The 24,515-nt window shown below is 41.5% G+C and overlaps 1 protein-coding gene across 7 annotated transcripts; it reads right to left on the bottom strand.

Annotated features, from left to right (window-relative positions):
- Positions 1–1,473: 1,473 nt before the first annotated feature.
- Positions 1,474–24,414, bottom strand: LOC139541320 (exocyst complex component 1-like). 7 transcript variants are annotated; one of them, XM_071345840.1, is made up of 19 exons: positions 24,251–24,412; positions 16,101–16,232; positions 15,752–15,882; positions 15,401–15,560; positions 15,167–15,184; positions 14,629–14,816; positions 14,043–14,270; positions 13,714–13,956; positions 11,294–11,476; positions 10,992–11,103; positions 6,645–6,689; positions 5,804–5,967; positions 5,539–5,640; positions 5,370–5,452; positions 4,944–5,172; positions 4,655–4,838; positions 4,327–4,526; positions 3,902–4,096; positions 1,474–3,769 (listed from the first exon to the last, which is right to left on the bottom strand). In XM_071345840.1, the coding sequence occupies exons 2-19, from the start codon at positions 16,222–16,224 to the stop codon at positions 3,617–3,619; spliced, it is 2,742 nt and encodes a 913-aa protein (XP_071201941.1). In that variant the 5' UTR covers positions 16,225–16,232; positions 24,251–24,412; the 3' UTR covers positions 1,474–3,616. The 7 variants fall into 7 exon arrangements, with proteins under 7 accessions (XP_071201941.1, XP_071201943.1, XP_071201945.1 ...); XM_071345842.1 differs by having other exon boundaries at positions 11,294–11,443; XM_071345844.1 differs by lacking the exon at positions 6,645–6,689.
- Between the last annotated feature and the right edge of the window lie 101 nt (positions 24,415–24,515).

The following is a 24,515-nucleotide window of genomic DNA, read 5'->3' as shown; positions in this document are numbered from 1 at the left end:
GAAAATGCCCTCAGAGCGTCTCAGAATTCTGGAACCATCGTGATGAACTATCACAGATCAACGGAATAATTTTCAAAGGAGAGAAAATCATTATTCCTACCAGTCTCAGAGAAGAGATTTTGACAAAGATCCATGCTGGACACATGGGCATGGAAAAGTGCAAACAGAGAGCACGGGACATTTTGTTTTGGCCCGGAATGTGCAAACAAATAGAGGACAATGTTGGTAAATGCGCCATATGTCTTGAACGACGCCCCTCAAACACCAAAGAGCCAATGTTACCTCACTGTATTCCAGACCGACCCTGGCAGGTCACACATGTCACCACAAGTCCGCATTACCCTCAAAGTAATGGCATTGCTGGAAAATCAGTGCAGATTGCTAAATCACTCATGGATAAAGCAAAAGCAGACAAGAGAGACCCCTACCTCAGTCTCCTTGAATACCGCAACACTCCAGTTGACAACTTCAAATCACCAGCCCAGCTGTTGATGAGCCGCAGACTTCGCTCAATCCATCCCAACACCAACCAGCAGCTGCAACCTGAGGTCGTCAGCTACAAGGAAATGCATGGAAAACGTGTACAGAGACAACAACAAAAGCGATACTACGACAGGTCAGCTAGACCACTGATCGACGGAGAGTCAGTTAGAATCCAAGAGCATGGCCTCTGGAAGCCAGCAGTCGTCATCCAGCCAGCTGACACTGAACGTTCATATCACGTCCGCACCGCAGAAGGAGCGGTGTACCGCCGCAATCGCCGTCACCTACTGAACACAAAAGAACAACACACTGATGATGAACTGTTCCCCTGAAAGAGAACGTGATGGACTAAACACACACAGCACAACATACACCATACTTACCTGCAACACCACAAGAACTGTTGACTGACACAGAAGCATGCTCAGCATCATATCGCACAAGGTCAGGAAGAGAGGTCAAGCCCAGAGCTGTCCTAGACCTGTGAAATGTCAAAGGGTGTAGGCGGATCACTGCCCTAAAAGAGTTCCAGACTGTAAACTTGTTATTGAAAGTTCACTTGAAATGCTTTGGTATTGTATTTGTTTGAAATGTTAAGATGTTATTTCTACAGTGAAAGCTGAGTTGCTGAGAATCCCTTGTTTGAAAAGTAACAGTATGTTGGATTATTGTTTCAGAGTCTATGTTGATTCAGTTGGTATAGTATGCAATATAAATGGTTACTTACCTTGAGTTCAAACTACAGAGCACGTATTCAAATGAAACGCTTAGAATATGTAAACATTTTTCTTTTGTTTTAAAAGAAGGGGAATGTAATATTCATGTGTAAACATACTGAATTGTAATTGGATGCATTTTACCACCATATCATACTGTGCTATGATTGGTTAAGACCACCCAAATGGTTAGGTCATGGTCAGTTTGATCCTGGTTGGCGATACGTGAACATGCCAGTTATAGCTAGCTAATAAAGAGCTACGTTAAGAAATATCCTGTAGTACTGCATTTTATTATTTTGTACAAAGCGTGCAAAACAAGACAAGGACAACTGTGACTGTCTATATTATTCATAAGCTGTAGTAGTATCATCAAGTATAAAATAAAAGTTTAAAAAATGGACATAAAAAATAAATGTTTTAGGCAATATGGCATTCTGTTGAAAGTCACATTTGGGATGAAGATTCCAGTAGATGACTGATATTCTGTGACTCTCTACAAAGTTAAAGACATCAGTGATCACAAATGGTTTAAGATTTTTTGAGCAGTGACATACAAGCCAACATTTTAACCTATTCATTTTGAAGAGTTTGTTGTGTATAGGTGATTAGTGTTATAACAAAAGGAAGAAAAATCACACAATTACAATTTAATGAGAAATCAGTAACATTATTGTATGTGCAAATATGAACACACACAGACACTTTAGTCATTTAGTAAACACTTATCCAGAGCGACTTACAGGCACAATTAAAGTGCCTTGCTCAAGGGACATCGGCAGTTTTTTCTCCTAGTTGGCTCTGGGATTTGAACCAGCAACCTTTCAGTTACTGGCCCAATGCTCTTAGCCACTAGGCTACCTGACAGACGTGCCCACACACACTACCTTTTAACAAGTGTTCATTCATTCATTCCCTTCCTGACAATTTCATTGTGCAGTTAAATCAGTTTCATTCAATCTACTTTATATTGGCCACACACACAGCAATGCCGGATTGATTCCAGTAAATAATATTTATTTTATGTGAGGCGCTATGACGCAATAAAGAGCATGTGTAATGTTATACCGAACAAACATATAAATGCAACATGTAAAAGGGCTGTTCCTATGTTTCATGAGCTGAAATAAAAGATCCCAGAAATGTTCCATATGCATAAAAAGCTTACTTCTCTAAAGTGCACACATTTGTTTACATCCCCGTTAGTGAGCATTTCTCCTTTGCCAAGATAATCCATCCAGCTGACAGGTGTAGCATATCAAGAAGCTGTTTAAACAGCATGATCATTACATACCTTGTGCTTGAGGACAATAAGGCCACTTTTAAATGTGCAGTTTTGTCCCACAACACAATGCCACAGATGTCTCAAGTTTTGAGGGAGTATGCAATTTGCATGCTGACTGCAGGACTGTCCACTAGAGCTGTTGCAAGAAATTGAATGTTAATTTTTCTACCATAAGCCACCTCCAACATTGTTTTAAAGCATTTTGCAGTACGTCCAACTGGCTTCCCAAACCACGTGTAACCACACCAGCCCAGGACCTCCACATCCGGCTTCTTCACCTGTGGTACCATCTGCATGCTCGTTGTCCTCACCAGGGTCTTAACCTGACTATAGTTAGGTGTTGTAACCAACTTCAGTGGGCAAATGCTCACCTTTGATGGCCATTGGCACGCTGGAGAAGTGTGCTCTCCAGATTAATCCCGGCAGATGGCAGCGGTGTGGAAGAGCAGTTTGCTGATGTCAACGTTGTGAACAGAGTGCCCCATGGTGGCGGTGGGTTTATGGTATGGGTAGGCATAAGCTACGTACAACGAACACAATTGCATTTTATCGATGGCAACATCAATGCAGAGATATCGTGACAAGATCCTGAGGCGCATGGTCGTGCCATTCATCCGCCGCCATCACCTCATGTTTCAGCATGATAATGCACAGCCCCATGTTGCCCCTCTGTACAGAATTCCTGGAAGCTGAAAATGTCCCAGTTCTTCCATGGCCTGAATACTCACCAGACATGTCACCCATTGAGCATGTTTGGGATGCTCTGGATCAACGTCTACGACAGCGTGTTCCAGCAACTTCGCACAGCAATTGAAGAGGAGTTGGACAACCTTCCACAGGCCACAATCAACAACCTGATCAACTCTATGCACAGGAGGTGTGTCGCGCTGCATGAGACACATGGTTGTCACACCAGACTGGTTTTCTGATCTACGCCCCTACTTTTTTTTATTAAAGGTATCTAACCAACAGATGCATATTTGTATTCCCAGTCATATGGAATCCATAGATTAGTGCCTCATTTATTTATTTAAATTGAATGATTTCCTAATATGAACTAACTCAGTAAAGTCTTTGAAATTGTTGCATTTATATTTTTGTTCAGTACACACACACACACACACACACACAATTAATGTGATTGTGCAATGCTTGAGAAGTACTCCAACATGTCTCCAATGGTAAACTCCATGGTAATTCCAGACCCAGGGTAGCAACGGCCAATCAAGCCTTCAAAGTGCTTGTACTGACGGATGAACTCATCCTGCATGGAATGCCACACCACCTAGTGGAGAAAATGGGGAATTCATTCAACTGTTGTACAAAGAACTTGGATCAACCATTACAACACATTTACATTATCAGCTGTTAAACTGAACAGAATATTTGTATTATAAACTGCTAGATTGTCTGTCACCTGTAGCAGGCTCTCCTCCTCACATAGATGCTTGTCCACCTTCTTGTACAGGTTGTCCAGTCCCTTCTTTACCTCCTTGCCGGGGTACTCCTTGATCACTTTACGCAGCTCCTGTTTGTTGAACGCCAGCTGGTAGCTCACCTCATCCTCACGTACGCCCTGGGCCACACGTGCCTCCACTCCCTCAAAGAAGTGCTGCAAAGCATAGAGGGGCATAACTGATTAGCTGTGTGTATTGTTTGATTCTATATGTTTCACATACGTTTTGAGTATGTCTGAAATATCTGATAGTTCTAATGAGTTATATTTATCATACAATGTATAGATTAAATACAAACATGAAACAAATTCAATTCAGTTTCTACACCCATGGCGCACTCCCTCACAACACTTTAACATTGCCAAGTATAAACCCTCTCTCTCACATTGAGTTTCTCTAGGGGCTGTCCCAGGGAGTTGATGACATAGGACTGCAGGTGGTCTGTGTATTTGTGTTTGGACTCTCGCCTCTCTGTCTCCAGGCAGGAGATCTTAAGGTGGGACAGTGTGGAGAAGATGTGGTGGAAGTTCTCCATCATCACCACGTCACAGGGCGTCTTCTGACTCTCATTGGCCACTTTCTCCACTGGAAACACCCCACAGCAAGACCAACACCAATCAGAGCACTGCTTCCCAACCATCACACAGATTAGAAGCCAACCACATGACTCTATTTAACTTGTCCACCAAATCATGAGCAAATATTAGGCCCACCATTCATGAAGACAGCTCTGATGAGTTTGACATATGCCTTGTCCAGATCTCCTCTGCGCTCTGCATTACGGAAGATGGTTTCAGCCAGCTCAGCAAACTCCTCAAACCCAGCGACAAAGGGCAGGATGCCCACCTTGCTCTTCTTAGAGATCTTAACCTCCTCCATCTGTCTGATCTGACCCGACTGAGACGGAAAAAGAACTGGTTCACACACAGCTAATAGTCTAACAGCACTAGATACACAGATCAACAGATTCCTTTAACAACTGTTGACGTGAGCTCTACTCACAATGCACTTGTCAAAGTTCCTTTTGACGGTGACCAGCACGTTGCCGAGGGTGGTGCTGAGGTAGGAGGCGGGGTCCACATTCTCTGCCGTCCACACATGATGACTCATCTTCACCAACATGTACAGGGAGTGGAAGCTGTCAATCTTGTCTCCCAGAGCGATGAGGCTGTTAAGTTCTGTCTCAATGCTCTGGAAGACCTTGTTCATCATCAACCGCACCATGTCCTTCCTGAGGAGGCCCAGATATGTGATAAGACAGAAAGAAAGAGAATATGGGAAAAGTGAAGACGATAGCAGAGAGGTGGACCATGAAAGATGACATATGGATTTGTCATATTTGTTGCATGTTTAGTGCCCCTAGTACTATTGATGGACATTAAGAGCATACAGTAAATGTCAGTAAGAAATGAGAAGCTAGCTACTCACTCAGTCGATGATATGAAGTGTCTGTACTCCCCTGGAGGTGGCTGTCTGGAGGGCACCCCCCCATCCGATTCCTCCACTTCTCCCTGATAGAAAAAAACTGTGGTTAATCGAAAGTTGTTCATAATCTCACTTGCAAACACTCAGCCAGTCGGATTAGCATGTAATTTACCTGAGCCAGGGTGGGGTGCTGCTGTAGCTTGAAGAACTTGCTGATGAAGTCTTGTTCTGCTAGACAGAGAGGCTCCAGCTCACTAAGAACCTGCTCAAAGATCTACAAAGAGAGAGACACCTAAATCAATTGATCAATATAAATAAAAAACACACAAAACAAATTACTCATCTAAAATGAGAAAGAGATTAACAAAAACCCACAGGTAGTATCTGCACGATAAAGACTGTAGTATGGTGGCTATGGTCCTCCCAGTGACTATCACCTTGTCAAACTTGGTCCTGTCGGCCACATCCAGGTCTGAGGCAGACATGTTTCCCATGTCCAGCAGTGAGGAGGACTGGGAGCGCCTGCTGCTGGAGCCCTGCACTGCCAGCTTATTCAGACTGGAGGTGGAGCCTGTAAGCTTCCCGGAGCTGCCATGCAGGCCTGGGGCACGAGAAAGGTAACAGTTGAAAACATGTTCAAACCACAGGATAAATACTAGTCTCTGGAACACTGCCCTATCTATAGCCCCTGAGACCAAAGCTGCATTCACATTGACTTATTTTCAAAGCAGAGCAACTGTGCTGTTGAAAATAAATAACTTTGTGGCATCTGAAAAAGTGTGCCACAAAGCACATGTGAATATGCATCTTTAAAACATGTTTGTTTAGCAGTAATTACACATAACATGAACAGCTGAAGACAATTGAGAGAGAAGAAAATATGAAACATTTAAATGCGTGCTTGGTAATAAAGACCATTTGTAAGAGTTCAAATTCATCTTATTATGGATGTTGGACATTCATTGTCAGAGAAACTTGCTGGATATGTTGACCCCAATGTATCCTTTTGTATTGTGAATGAGTAGTATCCTATGCCACAAATACAGAATGTACATGCTTATTGTATTTGTCTGATAGATGTTAATTTATGTGCTCTATAAATGGAAGGTTGGGTGTACTCTAGGCAGAAGAAGTCTGTAGGGGAGGAGGGTTCTAAGCAGGGGGAAGGGGGTTCTGGCTGTGCTGCAGTTTCAGGGACATAGTAGTGGGGAGACTAGGTGGGTAGTGGTGTGGGCAGGTTACAGATGTGGGACTGCGTGACCCACATGGGATACTTACTTTCCGTTTCCTGTTTGAGAGCACTCTCTTTCCGCGGAAGCGTGGCTGGCGAACGGTTAGAACGGCAGGCATCAGAGACAGAGACATGTTAGGCTCATGACATGCAGCACGTTAAGAGGTCAAAGGTAACAGACTGACATGCGCTACAAAATCTGTAATTGCCCTGAAGACATCCTTTTGGAAAACAAACATTTTGTTCATTTTGTTCTGTAGAAGAAAAAACTGAAATTCTGAATTTGGACAGCAGAGCCTTGTACTCCTACCAAACCAAAGCTCTTTAAATGAAAAGGTTGTTTTTCAGAGCATTGAAGCCAATACAGTGGCTTGCGAAAGTATTCACCCCCTTGGCATATTTCCTATTTTGTTGCCTTACAACCTGGATTAAAATGGATTTTGTTGGGGGTTTGTATCATTTGATTTACACAACATCTCTACCACTTTGAAGATGCAAAATATTTTTTGGTGTGAAACAAACAAGAAATAAGACAAAAAAACTGAAAACTTGAGCGTGCATAACTATTCACCCCCCAAAGTCAGTACTTTGTAGAGTCACCTTTTTCAGCAATTACAGCTGCAAGTCTCTTGGGGTATGTCTCTATAAGCTTGGCAAATCTATCCACTGGGATTTCTGCCCATTCTTCAAGGCAAAACTGCTCCAGCTCCTTCAAGTTGGATGGGTTCCGCTGTTGTGCAGAAATCTTTAAGTCATACCACAGATTCTCATTTGGATTGACGTCTGGGCTTTGACTATGCCATTCCAAGACATTTAAATATTTCCCCTTAAATCACTCAAGTGTAGCTTTAGCAGTATGCTTAGGGTCATTGTCCTGCTGGAAGGTGAACCTCCGTCCCAGTCGCAGATCTCTGGAAGACTGAAACAGGTTTCCCTCAAGAATTTCCCTGTATTTAGCGCCACCCATCTTTCCTTCAATTCGGACCAGTTTACCAGTCCTTGCCAATGAAAAACATCCCCACAGCATGATGCTGCCACCGCCATGCTTCACTGTGGGAATGGTGTTCTCGGGGTGATGAGAGGTGTAGGGTTTGCACCAGACATAGCATTTTCCTTGATGGCCAAAAAGCTACATTTTAGTCTCATCTGACCAGAGTACCTTCTTCCATATGTTTGGGGAGTCGCCCACATGCCTTAGGCGATATTTTTTTCTTTAAGCAATAGCTTTTTTTCTGGACACTTCCGTAAAGCCCAGCTCTGTTGAGTGTGCGGCTTAAAGTGGTCCTATGGAAAGATACGCCAATCTCCGCTGTGGAGCTTTGCAGCTCCTTCAGAGTTATCTTTGGTCTCTTTGTTGCCTCTGATTAATGCCTTCCTTGCCTGGTCTGTGAGTTTTGGTGGGCAGCCCTCTCTTGGCAGGTTTGTTGTGGTGCCATTTCTTTCCATTTTTTAATAATGGATATAATGGTGCTCTGTGGGATGTTCAAAGTTTCAGATATTTTTTATAACCCAACTCTGATCTTTACTTCTCCACAACTTTGTCCCTGACCTGTTTGGAGAGCTCCTTGATCTTCATGGTGCTGCTTGCTTGGTGGTGCCCCTTGCTTAGTGGTGTTGCAGAATCTAGGGCCTTTCAGAACAGGTGTACAGTGGTGGCCAAATGTTTTGAGAATGACACAAATATTAATTTTCACAAAGTCTGCTGCCTCAGTTTGTATGATGGCAATTTGCATATACTCCAGAATGTTATGAAGAGTGATCAGATGAATTGCAATTAATTGCAAAGTCCCTCTTTGCCATGCAAATGAACTGAATCCACCAAAAACATTTCCACTGCATTTCAGCCCTGCCACAAAAAGACCAGCTGACATCATGTCAGTGATTCTCTCGTTAACACAGGTGTGAGTGTTGACGAGGACAAGGCTGGAGATCACTCTGTCATGCTGAGCAGAGATCACTCTGTCATTCGAACAGACTGGAAGCTTCAAAAAGGAGGGTGGTGCTTGGAATCATTGTTCTTCCTCTGTCAACCATGGTTACCTGCAAGGAAACACGTGCCATCATCATTGCTTTGCACAAAAAGGGCTTCACAGGCAAGGATATTGCTGCCAGTAAGATTGCACCTAAATCAACCATTTATCGGATCATCAAGAACTTCAAGGAGAGCGGTTCAATTGTTGTGAAGAAGGCTTCAGGGCGCCCAAGAAAGTCCAGCAAGCGCCAGGACCGTCTCCTAAAGTTGATTCAGCTGCTTTTGGAGGATGGCCTGGTGTCAAGAAGGGCAGCAAAGAAGCCACTTCTCTCCAGGAAAAACATCAGGGACAGACTGATATTCTGCAAAAGGAACAGAGATTGGATTGCTGAGGACTGGGGTAAAGTAATTTTCTCTGATGAATCCCCTTTCAGATTGTTTGGGGCATCCAGAAAAAAGCTTGTCTGGAGAAGACAAGGTGAGCGCTACCATCAGTCCTGTGTCATGCCAACAGTAAAGCATCCTGAGACCATTCATGTGTGGGGTTGCTTCTCAGCCAAGGGAGTGGGTTTACTCACAATTTTGCCTAAGAACACAGCCATGAATAAAGAATGGTACCAACACATCCTCCGAGAGCAACTTCTCCCAACCATCCAGGAACAGTTTGGTGACGAACAATGCCTTTTCCAGCATGATGGAGCACCTTGCCATAAGGCAAAAGTGATAACTAAGTGGCTCGGGGAACAAAACGTTGATATTTTGTGTCCATGGCCAGGAAACTCCCCAGACCTTAATCCCATTGAGAACTTGTGGTCAATCCTCAAGAGGCAGGTGGACAAACAAAACCCCACAAATTCTGACAAACTCCAAGCATTGATTATGCAAGAATGGGCTGCCATCAGTCAGGATGTGGCCCAGAAGTTAATTGACAGCATGCCAGGGCGGATTGCAAAGGTCTTGAAAAAGTCTTAACTGTGACGGTCTTTCAACACTGCAAATATTGACTCTTTGCATTAACTTCATGTAATTGTCAATCAAAGCCTTTGACACTTATGAAATGCTTGTAATTATACTTCAATATTCCATAGTAACATCTGACAAAAATATCTAAAGACACTGAAGCAGCAAACTTTGTTGAAATTAATATTTGTGTCATTCTCAAAACTTTTGGCCACGACTGTATACAGTGGGGAGAATAAGTATTTGATACACTATGATACACTACACTGTACCTATGATAAAAAAATTACAGACCTCTACATGCTTTGTAAGTAGGAAAACCTGCAAATCGGCAGTGTATCAAATACTTGTTCTCCCCACTGTATATACACGTGACAGATCATGTGACACAGATTGCACACAGGTGGACTTTATTTAACTAATTATGTGACTTCTGAAGGTAATTGGTTGTACCAGATCTTATTTAGGGGCTTCATAGCAAAGGGGGTGAATACATACGCACGCACCACTTTTACGTTTTTTTATATTTTAGAATTTTTTGAAACAAGTAAAAAAAAAAAATCACTTCACCAAATTTGGACTATTTTGTTTATGTACATTACATGAATTCCAAATAAATATCAATTTAAATTACAGGTTGTAATGCAACAAAATAGGACAAATGCCAAGGGGGCTGAATACCTTTGCAAGGCACTGTAAATTGATTGAGTGCAGATTCAATTCGTATTGCAAAACATTTGTGTTATAGCGTGATTGACATTTAAAGGCAATGTTTCCGCGTTCGTGGAGACTGCATTCACGGTAAACGCTGCATATGTCGGCTCAAACAGAAATGACAGAAATTTCAACCGTGCTACATCGCAGATCTTCCACGCTAGGGATTGACTCGAGCCCTTACTTTAATATACTGTATATCAGTTTACTTTACAGGAAAACATAAATTAGTGTTTTCATTCTTCTTGTAATGTTTAGGATCTCCAGTTGGTCTTAAAACACTCAAATAGTGAAGTCATACTCTGAAGTCAGAATAAGTAGTACGGATAATATCAGGCTTTGGTTTATGTCATGGCTTCATACAGTAAGCAGCCAAATAGGGAAATAACATTGAGCAACACTGAGCAGGACAATGACATGACACAGGAGCATTTCCTAGGCAGTGAAAGGCTACGAAACAGGAGGCAGTATGACCAGGTAAGTACATGTTTGCTGAAATGAACCATGCAGAAAATGCTGGTCAAATATTGAAGAAAATTACACACACACTTACCTGAAAGTCAAACCACATACAGTACACACACCACAAATACAAACCATACGCAACAACCCAAGGGAAAAACAACAACTAATTGGCTAAACACCTTAAACAAACCACACAGAAAACTACAAGGCTACACAGAGAAAAGAAAAGACAAACAATCACACACACACATCCCACATTTTAAAAAAACACTCATGGTCTTACCAAACTTATTTCCCTTCCCCTCCTTGGCTGTGCCCGCCATTTTGATCTTCGCCACCTCAAAGAAATCTTTGATTTCTCGTTCATATAATCTGGTCATGTAATCAACATAAGTCTGAAAATGGAGAGAAAATTCAAATATATTGTTTAATTGTCATGAAATGCAATAAGACGTTATCATTGTGCTGCTGGTGATGATGATATAAATAGAGATGTAATAGTGGTGCTGATCATAATAATGATGATAGCTGATAGTGGTACTGATGATACCAGATAGTGGTAATAATGATGACAAAGCCTCTCACCCTGGACAGGCCTTCGTACTTCTCTCTCTGGGTGTTCTTCAGCCACTCCATGAGCTTGGCGTAACGTAGCAGGTCCCTGTGTAGGGGGCTGTGTTTAGGCAGGGTCAGCTCTGCCATGTGCTGGGACAGCACGGAGCTTTGGTCATGGCCCTGGACGTAGGCAGCACAGGGAATTAACAAGGGCTTGACAAATAGAGAAACACAAACTCTCAGTTTCACACAAAGGCAGAGAGAGACTGATTTTGACCCTCTTGGACCATTTAGGGACATCCCCTGCAATCTTGGGGACTGGTGTTAGTAGAAGATTAACCATTTAATATAAACTCAGCAAAAAAATAAACATCCTCTCACTGTCAAATGCGTTCATTTTCAGCAAACTTAACATGTGTAAATATTTGTATGAACATATCAAGATTCATAAACTGAACAAGTTCCGCAGACATGTGACTAACAGAAATTGAATAATGTGTCCTTAAACAAAGGGGGGGGTCAAAATCAAAAGTAACAGTCAGTATCTGGTGTGGCCACCAGCTGCATTAAGTACTGCAGTGCATCTCCTCCTCATGGACTGCACCAGATTTGCCAGTTCTTGCTGTGAGATGTTACCCCAATCTTCCACCAAGGCAACTGCAAGTTCCTGGACATTTCTGGGGGGAATGGCCCTAGCCCTCACCCTCCGATCCAACAGGTCCCAGACATGCTCAATGGGATTGAGATCCGGGCTCGTCGCTGGCCATGGCAGAACACTGACATTCCTGTCTTGCAGGACATCATGCACAGAATGAGCAGAATGGCTGGTGGCATTGTCATGCTGGAGTGTCACTTCAGGATGAGCCTGCAGGAAGGGTACCACATGAGGGAGGAGGATGTCTTCCCTGTAACGCACAGCGTTGAGATTGCCTGCAATGACAACAAGCTCAGTCCGATGATGCTGTGACACACCGCCCCAGACCATGACGGACCCTCCACCTCAAAATCGATCCTGCTCCAGAGTACAGGTCTCGGTGTAACACGCATTCCTTCGACGATAAACACGAATCCGACCATCACCCCTGGCGAGACAAAACCGCGACTCGTATGTGAAAACCTCTTTTTGCCAGTCCTGTCTGGTCCAGCGACGGTGGGTTTGTGCCCATAGGCGACCTTGTTGCCGGTGATGTCTGGTGAAGACATGCCTTACAACAGGCCTACAAGCCCTCAGTCCAGCCTCTCTCAGCCTATTGCGGACAGTCTGAGCACTGATGGAGGGATTGTGTGTTCCTGGTGTAACTCGGGCAGTTGTTGTTGCCATCCTGTACCTGTCCCGCAGGTGTGATGTTCGGATGTACCCAATCCTGTGCAGGTATTGTTACACATGGTCTGCCACTGCGAGGACGATCAGCTGTCCATTTTTTTTGTGTTTTTCCGAGTCAGTAGAAAGGCCCTCTTTAGTGTACTAAGTTTTCATAACTGTGACCTTAATTGCCTACCGTCTGTAAGCTGTTAGTGTCTTAAGGATCATTCCACAGGTGCATGCTCATTAATTATTTATGGTTCATTGAACAAGCATGGGAAACAGTGTTTAAACCCTTTACAATGAAGATCGGTGAAGTTATTTGGATTTTTACAAATTATCTTTGAAAAACAGGGTCCTGAGTTTACTGTTAAGTCCATATCCCACACCTTAGCATTCAAAATCAAATAACTTCATTGCCAATAACACGTGTTTCATTTGCTGCAGAGCAGACAGGCAGAGGTATAATGACTTAGCACCCCAGCACAGCACACTGATAGTCAGTACAAGAAGAACCAAGGCCTTCAATGAAGGAGGAAAGTCTGAGGCACTTCGAGGCTTTTAGACCCATTGAGATAAAAGAGGAAGGTTAGCAATGTAGTCATGAGCAGCACAACCCATACGGTCATTAATGCGTTTTTGCAACAAAAAAACACATATGTGTAGATAAGTAAGAAAGGCCATAGTTTAGAGTGGAGGGTCAAGGGGGGTGCTGTGAAGGTACTACTCACTGGAAGCGACATACAGGAGGACCTATAGAACTGAGGGATGGTCATTTTGAAGTGACTGAAGTGGTTGAACTGACAAGTACAGGGACAGAGAGCAGAGAGATCAATGTGGGGTGGTTTAGAGTGAGGCAGAGAGTGAAGAATAGGAGGACCAGAGCAGTACTGGAAGAAAACAGGACAGAGACAGGAAGAGAGGATCAGAGGAGTTAGAACTTAACCAGGAAGTGGATGAGGAGGACAGAAAGAGCTGCCTGCCAAAACGAGGAAAGACTAAAATACTGGAACAAGAAACACATATATAGTGCACTGTTATGCCTGGTATCTAGTCATGAATGCTGTTCAGGTGTCTGTGTTTTTAATTTAAATCAGAATAAAAATCTTGAGACCATTGCAAAGTGTTACCGTGGTGTGTAGATTACCTGGTGGACGAACACGTTGTTGAGGTGGTTGGTGAGGCGCCGGGCAAAGGTATCTCTGAGCTCAGTGAACAGGTGCTGCTGCTGCTTCACAGCCATCAGTTTCTCATGACCTGGTCTGAGTGCCACGTTCATGCACTGCAGTAGAGCCTCAGAGGCATTGATACAGGCCTCAATGCCTTTGGAGGAGGAAAGGTCTCCTTCCTGCAGGGCCCTGATGTGTCCCTTTGACAGGTCCATGTAGTTCTGAGAGACAGGCATTCATCATTCAACGTCATCTCAAAAAACCAAACCAACTGAAACATGAAACCCCTCCTCAACCCCATCCTCACCACCAGGAACTGGATCTCGTCCAGGAGCTTGCCGTTGTTGGTGTTGCTGATCTGGATGAGGCGGTTGCTCTGGGAGATCTGGTCCATTTGCTCCTTGACGCTCTGCAGCATCTCCTCATAGCTGCTCATCTTGCCCTTGATGGTGTCCACCTCTGACAGAGCCTCGTCCAGCAGCTGCATCAGGATGTTCACCTGCTTCTCAGATGCCATGATGGAGTGGATGTTGGCCTGGGATTAAGGGGATTATGGGAGATAAATAGGACCCATCTTTACATCTGTGCCATTTTAGCATCTATGACAGCATGGGCGCCGCCATTGTGGCTACAACCAATAGGAATCCCCACCCAGTTGACTACTTTAAAATGGCGGACGCTTAGTGGAAGCCCTCAATGGCGCTGCCCATGCTAAGACGGCCTTTTGGCCACTAGAGGCCTCTATCATTCTCTATGGGCAAACTACACTAATGTGCTCAACCACAGATAAACCATAATACAATGGTCAGTGTAGTCAGTATATGTCAGCCAACTCAAGTCTATGTTGTAGCTCTGTATCAAGAAGACCCAAGGCTCCATGGCTGTCTACTCACCCCATCCAGAACCTGTAGCTCTTTGGAGAGTTTCTCAGCGAAGGCCTCAGCGTTAGAGATGGCGTACTCGCACACCTCCATCATGCCCTCGATGTCTTGCTCCTCACGGGCATTCAGCTCCTGGTAGTCATCCAGAGCATCCTCGTCACCCCCGGCAACACTTTGACTCTCACCACTGGGGACTGACTCTAAACGTAAATCAGTGTTTTCATTCTTGGAGAGGATGGTTTAACATTGTGCTGAGCGCATACATCACAGTACACACACATGAACAAACAAGCAAAAAACATCCCCCTGCTATTCGTTCAACTATATCATCAAAACACATATACACTATATAATAGAACAAACTAAACAAAAAGCAGAACAGACAATTATTATTCATACAGTAGCACCCATTCAACAGCCACTCACTTAATAGCCAAAGGCGGCAAACAATCGCAACAGCTTTCAAAGATGTGTGAGTCGACTATGAGAATGGTTACTCATCACAGTGAAATCACAATGGAAATGGGAAAATAAGTTAAGTGCTACCAACCTTCCGCTTTAGGAAGCTCTGGCCAGCGAGAGTTTGAGAAGAGTAAGAATAAAGACGTGTTAAGCCACACCAAGGTCAACTCATATCTTACATAGACACTTCAGGTTGAGTTCAGGAGATTGGGAACAGGCAAGAAAGAAGAGTCTCATAGATGCAAGGCACAGGGGACAGCGAGGGTCACTAGAAAACGCACAAGCTTTTTCATCCTCCCCCATAGTTAGAGAGCCGTCATACCTTCCAGCAGCTGGGAACTGACATTCACAAACTCCACCTTCTTCCGCAGGTAACGCTGATTCAGCTTCCAGATGCAGGAGATGAAGGAATTCTTCTCAGCTGTGCTGCTGGCCACCCATCGATACACCTTCTCAAAATGGAGGTCAAACTCTGGGTTCTCCTGAATGACAAGAACAGCAGAGATGCCAAATGTCAATATCAAACAAATTAGCAGGAGGACAAAGCATAAGAGGAAAGGAAGACAAATAAGATTGGCCATAGGGAGTGGAAGAGGAGGAGAGAAAGACAAAGTTATGAGAAATTACATTCAGGCAGTGAGAGGAAGATGAGAAAAAGTAGTCTTTCCCTGACCTTGCTGGCATCTTTTGCATCCACTTCAGCCAGATCCCTCAGTTCCCAGGCCATCTGTCGCTTGTAGAAATCCCCTTTGTCTGACTTCTTCACCTTCACCACCCTCACCTGCACAGGCCTCTCTGTGGTGACTGGGGTAGAAACATCAAACAGTTATAATACTGGGGTGTGAGTGAGCTGTAGATCCATTTATAAGTAGTATTTTCAGTAAAATCACTGTTCAGAGACATTTGATTCTGATGTTAAATCTCTGATAGTGGTTTTCATGTTTTGAATGTGTACATTATTTCACACTGATATGGTGAAATTAGCTGATTTATGTTAGACTTTAAAAGCATTTATGCTCTACCTGTGGCACACAGGAAGCAGTTCTTCTTCTTCTTCCCCGCCTTGCAGACGTTGACAATGCTGAGGAGACGCTCATCGTTGGGCGTAAAGATGTCCCTCTGGAGGGCGTGCTTGATGGCTGTCATTGTGGTGACTGTAAAATATAAATCAAACAGATTTATGCTGCTTTCAAAACAGCTGGGAACTGGGAAATCTCAGACTTCCGACTTCAGTGTGGGAACTCGGTAAAAAATTGAATATCAAGTCGGGAACTCGGGCCTATTTTTAGAGTTCCGACCTGAAGATCATGATTTGACCTCGTTTTTTACCCTTGAGTTCCCAATTGTCGCACCATTACTGCAATCATAACCTTTATGTGAAAGCAACTAACGTTAAACATAATACATTTTTGCTGCAGGAAAACACCATTGTACTTCTCCCAGTGGGGCACAGCCTATGACACTATAATTTACAAGTGCAACTAGCTAAGCACCATATTCAAGATTTGTACCATAACATTTTCCGACATTATCAAGAACGTCTGCACCATTGACATCACAGGTGCAGTCAACAGGTGCAGTCAACTAAAGCAACAAAGGTTGGCTAGCATGTAGCTATTAAGGGAGCTAACATGTTTTTATTTTATTATTATTTTTTAAATTCATAATACAAAAATCAACTTACATTGCTACATCAAACATGTCTAGCAAACCAAACACAGGTATTAACAATACTCAAACATACACAAAATATCAATAAAAATAAAATACAAAAAATAAACAATTTAAGTGCAATTATATTCACTCTGAAAATACCTTATTATAATGAATCATGAAGATGTTATTCTTGTTGTTATTCACTAGGGTTAATGTTTTAATAGGATAATTAAATTCAATCAGAAGAATTGGTAATTTTGGTATAGAAATTTGGAATCTTTGTTTGTGTATAAAGTATTTGGCAACAAGAATAATTTTTTTTACAATCATTTCAGTGGTTTTGTTATCATTGCAATAGTAACATATTATATATTTTATGTTAAAAATATAGGCAGTGTTCATAATGGTAAATAAGTAAATTGACACAAATTTACATTCAAAGAACAAGTGAGACAGATTCTCACCTTCTTTTTCACAGAAAACGCAGATATCATCAATAGCCACAAATTTGGAAATCATAGAATTACATGGATATATCTTTTGTAAAATGTTGAAGTGCACTTCCTTAACTTTGTGTGGTATACAGTATTTGTAAGGCCTTAACCATGCATTTTTCCAGACAAGGTCAGGAATAAGCATGTTCCAGAAAAACTTTCCTCTCGGTGTAAGTTGGTTTTGTGAATGAAGAATTTGTCTTATATATTTATTACAACAAGATCTCTCAAGTAAGCCCACGCCTTCCAATCTGAGTTCTGGATAAACTTTGTGATCATTCCCAAAATAAAGATGACTTTTCATAAGTGTAGTTAGACCACTGGGAACGGCTTTGATCACAGAAATAAACTCTCTGAAAGGTATTGGAAACTCTTTCAATGTTATAAATTGTTCATATGTGAGAATATTACCCTTGTTGTCGAAAATATCAAGAACAAAGTCAATATTCCTCTCATGCCAGCTGGGGTAGAACAAGGACTTATTCCTTACAGTTATGTCTGAATTATTCCACAAAAGAGCTTTATGAGGGGAAAAATTGTGCAGGAAACATATTTTCCAGGCCATTAAAGCTTGTTGGTGAAACCTAGCCAATTGTCACGTTCTGACCATAGTTTGCTTTGTATGTTTCTATGTTTTATGTCTAGGTTGTCGATTTCTATGTGTTTGGTCAGGGCGTGAGCTGGGGTGGGTATTCTATGTTGTTTTTTCTATGTTTGTATTTCTGTGTGTGGCCTGGTATGGTTCTCAATCAGAGGCAGCTGTCGTGAGAATCATACTTAGGTAGCCGGTCTCACTACGGGTTGTGGGTAGTTATTTTCTGTGTCTCACCATACAGAACTGTTTCGGTTGTTTGTTTGTGTTCAGTTGATTTATTAAAAATCTAATTATGGACACTTACCACGCTGCACATTGGTCCGATATTTCCTACTCCTCCTCAGACGAAGAGGAGAATCGTTACACCAATTTAGCAGGTAATCTTTCAGGAATATAATTACATTTCAGTAAAAATTGAAGACCTCCCAATTTATTAAACACATTATTTGGAATGAAATACCATATTGAATCAGTATCGATCAAACATTTTTTCAAACAGTTTTTCAACCAGTTTATCTTGAAAGTGTTATTTATGTCAACAAAATCCAACACTTCTAGACCGCCTTCAGCTCTTTTGTTAGAAAGGACAGATTTCTTTTAGTTTGTGAGACTTATTTTTCCAGATGAAGTCAAGAAAGGTCTTATTGATCTCTTTACAAGTAGCTGGATTTACACATAACGATAATGAGGGGTACACAAAACGACAGTCCCTCTGCCTTGGACAGAAGTACTCTCCCAAGTATAGAAAGATCTCTTTGTAGCCAATTATTAAATATATTTTTAGTTCTTAATTTTAGGAGAGAAATTCAAATGTTGTCTGACTAAGTGATTTTTTTTTGACAGATGTATTCCTAAATATTTAACACAGTCCTTTACAGGAATATTTTCAATTTCTTTATCAGAGTCAAATAAACATAAGATTTCACATTTAGAAACATTCAGCATTAATCCTGATGCAATAGAAAATGCAGTTATAGCATTAAGGGCATGTGCGACCTGGTCTTTGTCTCTTAAGAAAAGAGTAGTATCATCAGCCAGTTGGGAAATTGATTTCTTTGTTAAAAATGGTTAAACCATACAAATTTGCATTATTCAGAATATCTAGAGATAGAAGTTCCACAACCAAAATGAATAAAAACGGCGAAATTGGGCATCCCTGTCGTACACTTCTGTTGATACTAAATCTTTTGGCAGTATTAAGGTTTAGTAGCACAGAACTATTTATATCTTTGTAAAACATGCGAATTACTTTAATAACATTTTCACCAAATCCAAAAAGTTTAAAGAGACCTAAAGAGAAATTCATGTTCAATTGTGTCAAAGGCTTTACAGAAGTCCAGAAATGGGACAACCGCATCTGAGTCAATTGCATCTGAATAATCTATAAATTCCAAGACTAAACGAATGTTAGAGCTTATGTGACGGCCCTTCAAAAATCCTGTTTGAGTCTCATTTATAATGGTATCTATTCCTTTCTTTAATCTTTTGACATAAACCAGAGCAATCAATTTGTAATCAACATTTAATAAAATAATTGGTCTCCAATTGTCAATGAGAGAAGGGTCTTTATCAGGCTTCGGAATCAATGAAATAAGGCCCTGTTTCATAGTGGAGACCATTTCCCCATTTTTAATGCAATCTTGAAACATATTGAAAATCGGGTCTTCTAGCAACTATCAGGGTCAGGTGATTTCCCTTTTTTCATTGAATTCAGAGGCTCTCTAATTTCTCCAATTGACACAGGTGAATCGCAAACTGAGTGGAAATCATCCTCAATTACAGGGACATAATTCTGAATGTGGCAAATGTAGCTTTCACAACCATCTTCCTGAAATTGAGAGCTGTAAAGGTTTTCATAAAAGGAATTGACAAATGATGATATTGTAATGGGATCTTTGCATAAAACATTGTTAATTTTGAGTGCAGTTATAGATTTTCTTTTGTAGTTTCTCTTTTCAAGTGCAAAAAAGTAACTAGTGTTTCTTTCCCCCTCTTTAATCCATTTTGCTCTTGACCTTACAAAGGCGCCCTTTGCCAGATCCGTGTAAGTCTGTTCTAATTCTAGTTGTAAAGACCTGAACACAGACTCCTCTTCTTCAGATAGATTATCTTTCTTTAGAAAACTGTCAAGCTTGCGTCGCTGTGAGAGGGAGTGTTTTCTCGCTCTTCAAAGCAATATTGAGGGTTAGGTGTGTCATGACGTTGCCTGTTTAGGTACATAAAGCCCATTCCCCTCTCCCTGCCTCCCCCTTTCCTCCTTCAACCCATGCTGTGATCACAGAGAGACGTCGTAAATTCCCGAGAATCTCCTCATGGCCAAACAGTATTAGAGAGAGGGTAAACTTTCAGGACAAAGAGGTTTCTTCCACCTCACAGAACTTGAGGTACGAACAGATTTCATGTTCTGGAAAAAGTATAAAAGATCGGTGAAGAGTCCAGCTATTAACATGTCCGTTTGTCCCAATGTGGGAAACTCATGGGAGACGGGGTGGCTACATTACCATACCGCTGTTTATATAATAACCTCAGATATGAGGTTTACATCTGTTTGCTGTATAAAATGAATGAGTATGATACTGTTTGTATAATTGTGTAATATGATTTTGGACTGTTTAATGAAGAAAAATACAAATCCCTTTTGATTTGAACTAAATCCAAGGACCGCCCCAGACATCCTGGGACAGCCCCTTTCTGCTATCCGAATAAAAGCCCTACTCTGAGAAATTATCAATAGACCATGTTTTTCTCCATAGGAGGAGAACGAAGGTTAAGTACCATTGCTGAATCTTTAACCATACCACGTGGTTAAACTCTTAGACGAATAAGAACAAGTCTTTGATATTGACTACTAGTCTGCAGCTAGGAATTCGGTATCATTGAACGCGAAGAAAGACAACCGCCGAAACATCCATTCTATAACAAATGTCACTCTGAACTATCCACAATAACCAAAACAGAGACTGAAGGAACTCCAACCAAAACTAACTTTCCTCCAGCGATCAAGACGACACATTGAGCGTAAATATATATATATTGATTGCAATTGTTCCCGAATGAGTGAGCGTTCATGTGTAAAGGATTAGCATGTCAATTGTTATAATTATGAACTCTGTAGTGACTTCTTGGTCGAACGCCAATTTTCCCTTTGTCTAACAAGCCGCCATGCCGGTTCAGCCCACCAGGGCATATTTCTCCCATTTCATGTAACCATTTTAAGTTTGTTTGTTTGTTTATGCATTTCTGTGAATTACTTAGTTAGTAATAAATAAATGATTTAAGACAATTGATGTATGGATGACTCATAGTGAAGACTGGGTTCGTGCAGATAACCAACAATTTACGACGTTTGGAATGAGACTAACGTGAGGTAAAATAAATAAATCATTAATCAGAAGACTATTGATCAGATATGAAAATATCTGAAAGGTTATATTGGGAAATTATAACTTTGTAATCTGACTACTTTCCCTGGTGCCCTCGAATTCATAGTTAATTAGTTACGTTATTAATCAGTTGATCGCGTAATAACTAATTACAGGAATCTTTGATGTAAACTATAAGTCTTCAATTTAATGATAACCACCTGTCGTGTCTTTGCTAACAGTCAAATATTGGCTATTAATATTGAAAGAAACTAACTAACATTTTTTTATGGACATGGGATAAGTTTAGAGTTAGTTTTTGTCAATTTGAATGGGAAGAACACGACAGAAAGACAAAAGTAGACGAAATGTCCAAGTCTCACAGAAGACGGCTGACATGCTAGCTAGCCACAACGAGAACCAGAGCAGCATGGATACACAAGAAGCCGTGAACTCAAGCAAGAGAAAGAACAATACTGACCAGGATGAAATCCTTGCAACCTCTTTACCTCAGACCCCAAGTAAAAATCCACCGGTGAAAAAAGTAAAAGACATTTCCATGTCGGAAATTTTCTCTGCAATCCAGTCCCTGTCTACTAAACAAGACGCCACGCTCTCCAAAGTGTCCATCATAGAGCGGGCTACAGAAGAAACATCAAAGAAGATCGATAATTTGTCAAACTGTCAATCAACTACACAAAATTGTGAGCGAGAACAAGGAAAAGATAACGTTCCTAGAGAATGAGTTGAAGAAAATGCAATCCAAAAATAATGAGCTGTGTGAGAATGTAGCTGAACTTCACCGGTACTCTGGCAGGTGGAATCTGAAAATCCAAGGTGTAAAAGAGGTAGAGGGAGAGGATATTAGAGAAGTAGTCATTAATATCCTGGGAAAAGTGGCACCATGCATCAAAGACAGGCTAAGAGACGTGATTGATGTGGTACATTAACTTGGGAAACAAAGATCTGATGGAGCCCCTCGCAATATCATCTTGCACTTAACTATGCGCCATTACAGGGACATCATATGGAAAATGGCCAAGGGGAACAAGTTTCTGGACGAGAAGAAACTCCGCATCAAAGAAGCTCTGATACCGCAGGATCAGGCTGCCAGAGAGAAACTGTGGCCGCTTATACAGAAGGCGGGGTTCAAGAGGGAAAGAAGGCGGGGTTCAAGGGCCCACACGCGTTTATCGAAGGAAGAATGATTACTGGGTAACTCTGTTGACATTAACCAAATTGGAACTGTGAGTACTACCATGAGTACAGTTAATGTACTGCCAATAATAAATGTACCGTTCGAACTACAACTGATGAACACTTGCCAAAGAAAAGGAAGTAAATAGATTTGTTATTCTGTTAACCACCGCTACCTCAGCTGAGCGTAGTTTTCCGTCTTCCGAGTAATCCTCTCAAGGTTAACTGTTTGTTTTATTGTTCACATTAATACTTGTTATCTAATTTGTACTTTCTTTTTTAATGCAGGAGTTCGTTTTCAATTCACTCAATGTCGTTAGTCTGAATGCTAGGGGTTTGAGAAATCCTACAAAAAGGAAAGCTTTATTTTTATACTGTAAACGCAGTAACGCAGATTTTGTCCTTCAGGAAACTCATTCGGGTGAAAGGGATTTGAAATTTTGGAAAGCACAATGGGGAGATATGGCCTATTTCAGTCATGGATCAAATCATTCTGCTGATGTTTTGACACTTATTCACAAGTTTAAAGGTGACATTCTAGAATCCACATCTTCACAAGATGGCAGATGGGTCATAGTAACTGTTAAACTTGACAATGCTATTTTCATCATCTGTAATGTATACGGACATAACTCACATGCTCCTAATAAGACCATTTTTACCCAATTTACTAGGAAAGTACAGGATTTAAGTAACAAATACTCAGAGGCTTTTCTAATTATTTCAGAGGATTTTAATGAAACACCTGATGCATCTGCTGATCGTTTTCCTCCTAGAACGAGTCAAAACCCTCAATGGTAACATTATCATTACATTATGCAAGGATCTCTGTGTTGAGGATGCCTGGCGTTATTTCAATCCGGATGCTAAGGGTTATACCTATTTCAATCCGGATGCTAAGGGTTATACCAACAAAACTGTCAAGTAAATCTAGAATAGATTTATTCCTAATTTACCCATTTTTGTTACAATTTGTTATAGATGTAGATCATCAGTTGGCTCCCTTTTCTGATCATCACTTGATTTCCCTGAATTTACAAGCTACTAAAAAATCAAAAGGTACTCGAGGATATTGGAAATTAAACAATACACTTCTTAAAGATACTGCTCTCATTGAAAACATCAAATCATTAGCTAAAGATATTTTTGCAAGAAAAGACTTGGGTCATGGAAGTAGATGGGAATTTTTCAAATATAAAGTCAGAGTGGTAGCCATTAAACGCGCCAAAGAGCTGCTGCAATTCAAGAACCATAGAGAAAAGGAGATGATGAGCAAGCTTGACAGTTTTCTAAAGCGAGCTAACATGGTTCTGGGCGTGTCTAGCTACTAAACATGCGTCATATCACGATGCGAGGCCAGACAGATTTTGTACACAAGTGCAATTATGTTAGTTACATATGTCGTTCTGTAAAGTGAAGACAGTGCACTTCTTCAGGCAGATAACGTTAGCTGTCTAGAAACATATGAACACCAAGCTCCACGCTAGCTTGGTGTCTTATTATTTAACTAGGCCAGTCAGTTAAGAAGAAATTCTTATTTACAATGACGGCCTACCGGGGAACAGTGGGTTAACTGCCTTGTTCAGGGGCAGAACGACAGATTTTTACGTTGTCGGTAACCTGTCGTTTACTGACCTAACCACTAGGCTACCTCGGGGCGGCAGGTAGTTGGACTAGTAACCGAAAGGTTGCAAGCTCAAATCCCCGAGTTGACAAGGTAAATATCTGTCGTTCTGCCCCTGAAGAAGATAGTTAACCCACTGTTCCCCGATAGGCCGTCATTGAAAATAAGAATTTGCTCTTAACTGGCTTGCCGAGTTAAATAAAGATAAAATAAAAACCTGCCGTCCCAAGTCTTATACACTTACCTCAAATGGGATGTGAATAGAGAGTCATGCACAAGACTCTGCATTTAATCACTGTTTATTTTCATTTAAATGTGTTATTTTTCCTATCGCTATTAAAGGAAAATAGTAAACAGTCTTCGGCCACTGCCCTGCTGTTTTCTGTTTCCGGGATGGGCTGGACCAGTCACGTGACGAACTACTGATGACGAGTCACATCACAACTTGCCTCTTTCAGTCTGATCCTTGGTGAAGACTTTTCCATCATTCATGAAGAAACGTAGCTAGT

Source organism: Salvelinus alpinus, chromosome 16 (genome assembly GCF_045679555.1).
Source record: "Salvelinus alpinus chromosome 16, SLU_Salpinus.1, whole genome shotgun sequence".
NCBI classification, from domain to species: domain Eukaryota; kingdom Metazoa; phylum Chordata; class Actinopteri; order Salmoniformes; family Salmonidae; genus Salvelinus; species Salvelinus alpinus.
This window is presented reverse-complemented; position numbering and strand designations above follow the sequence as displayed.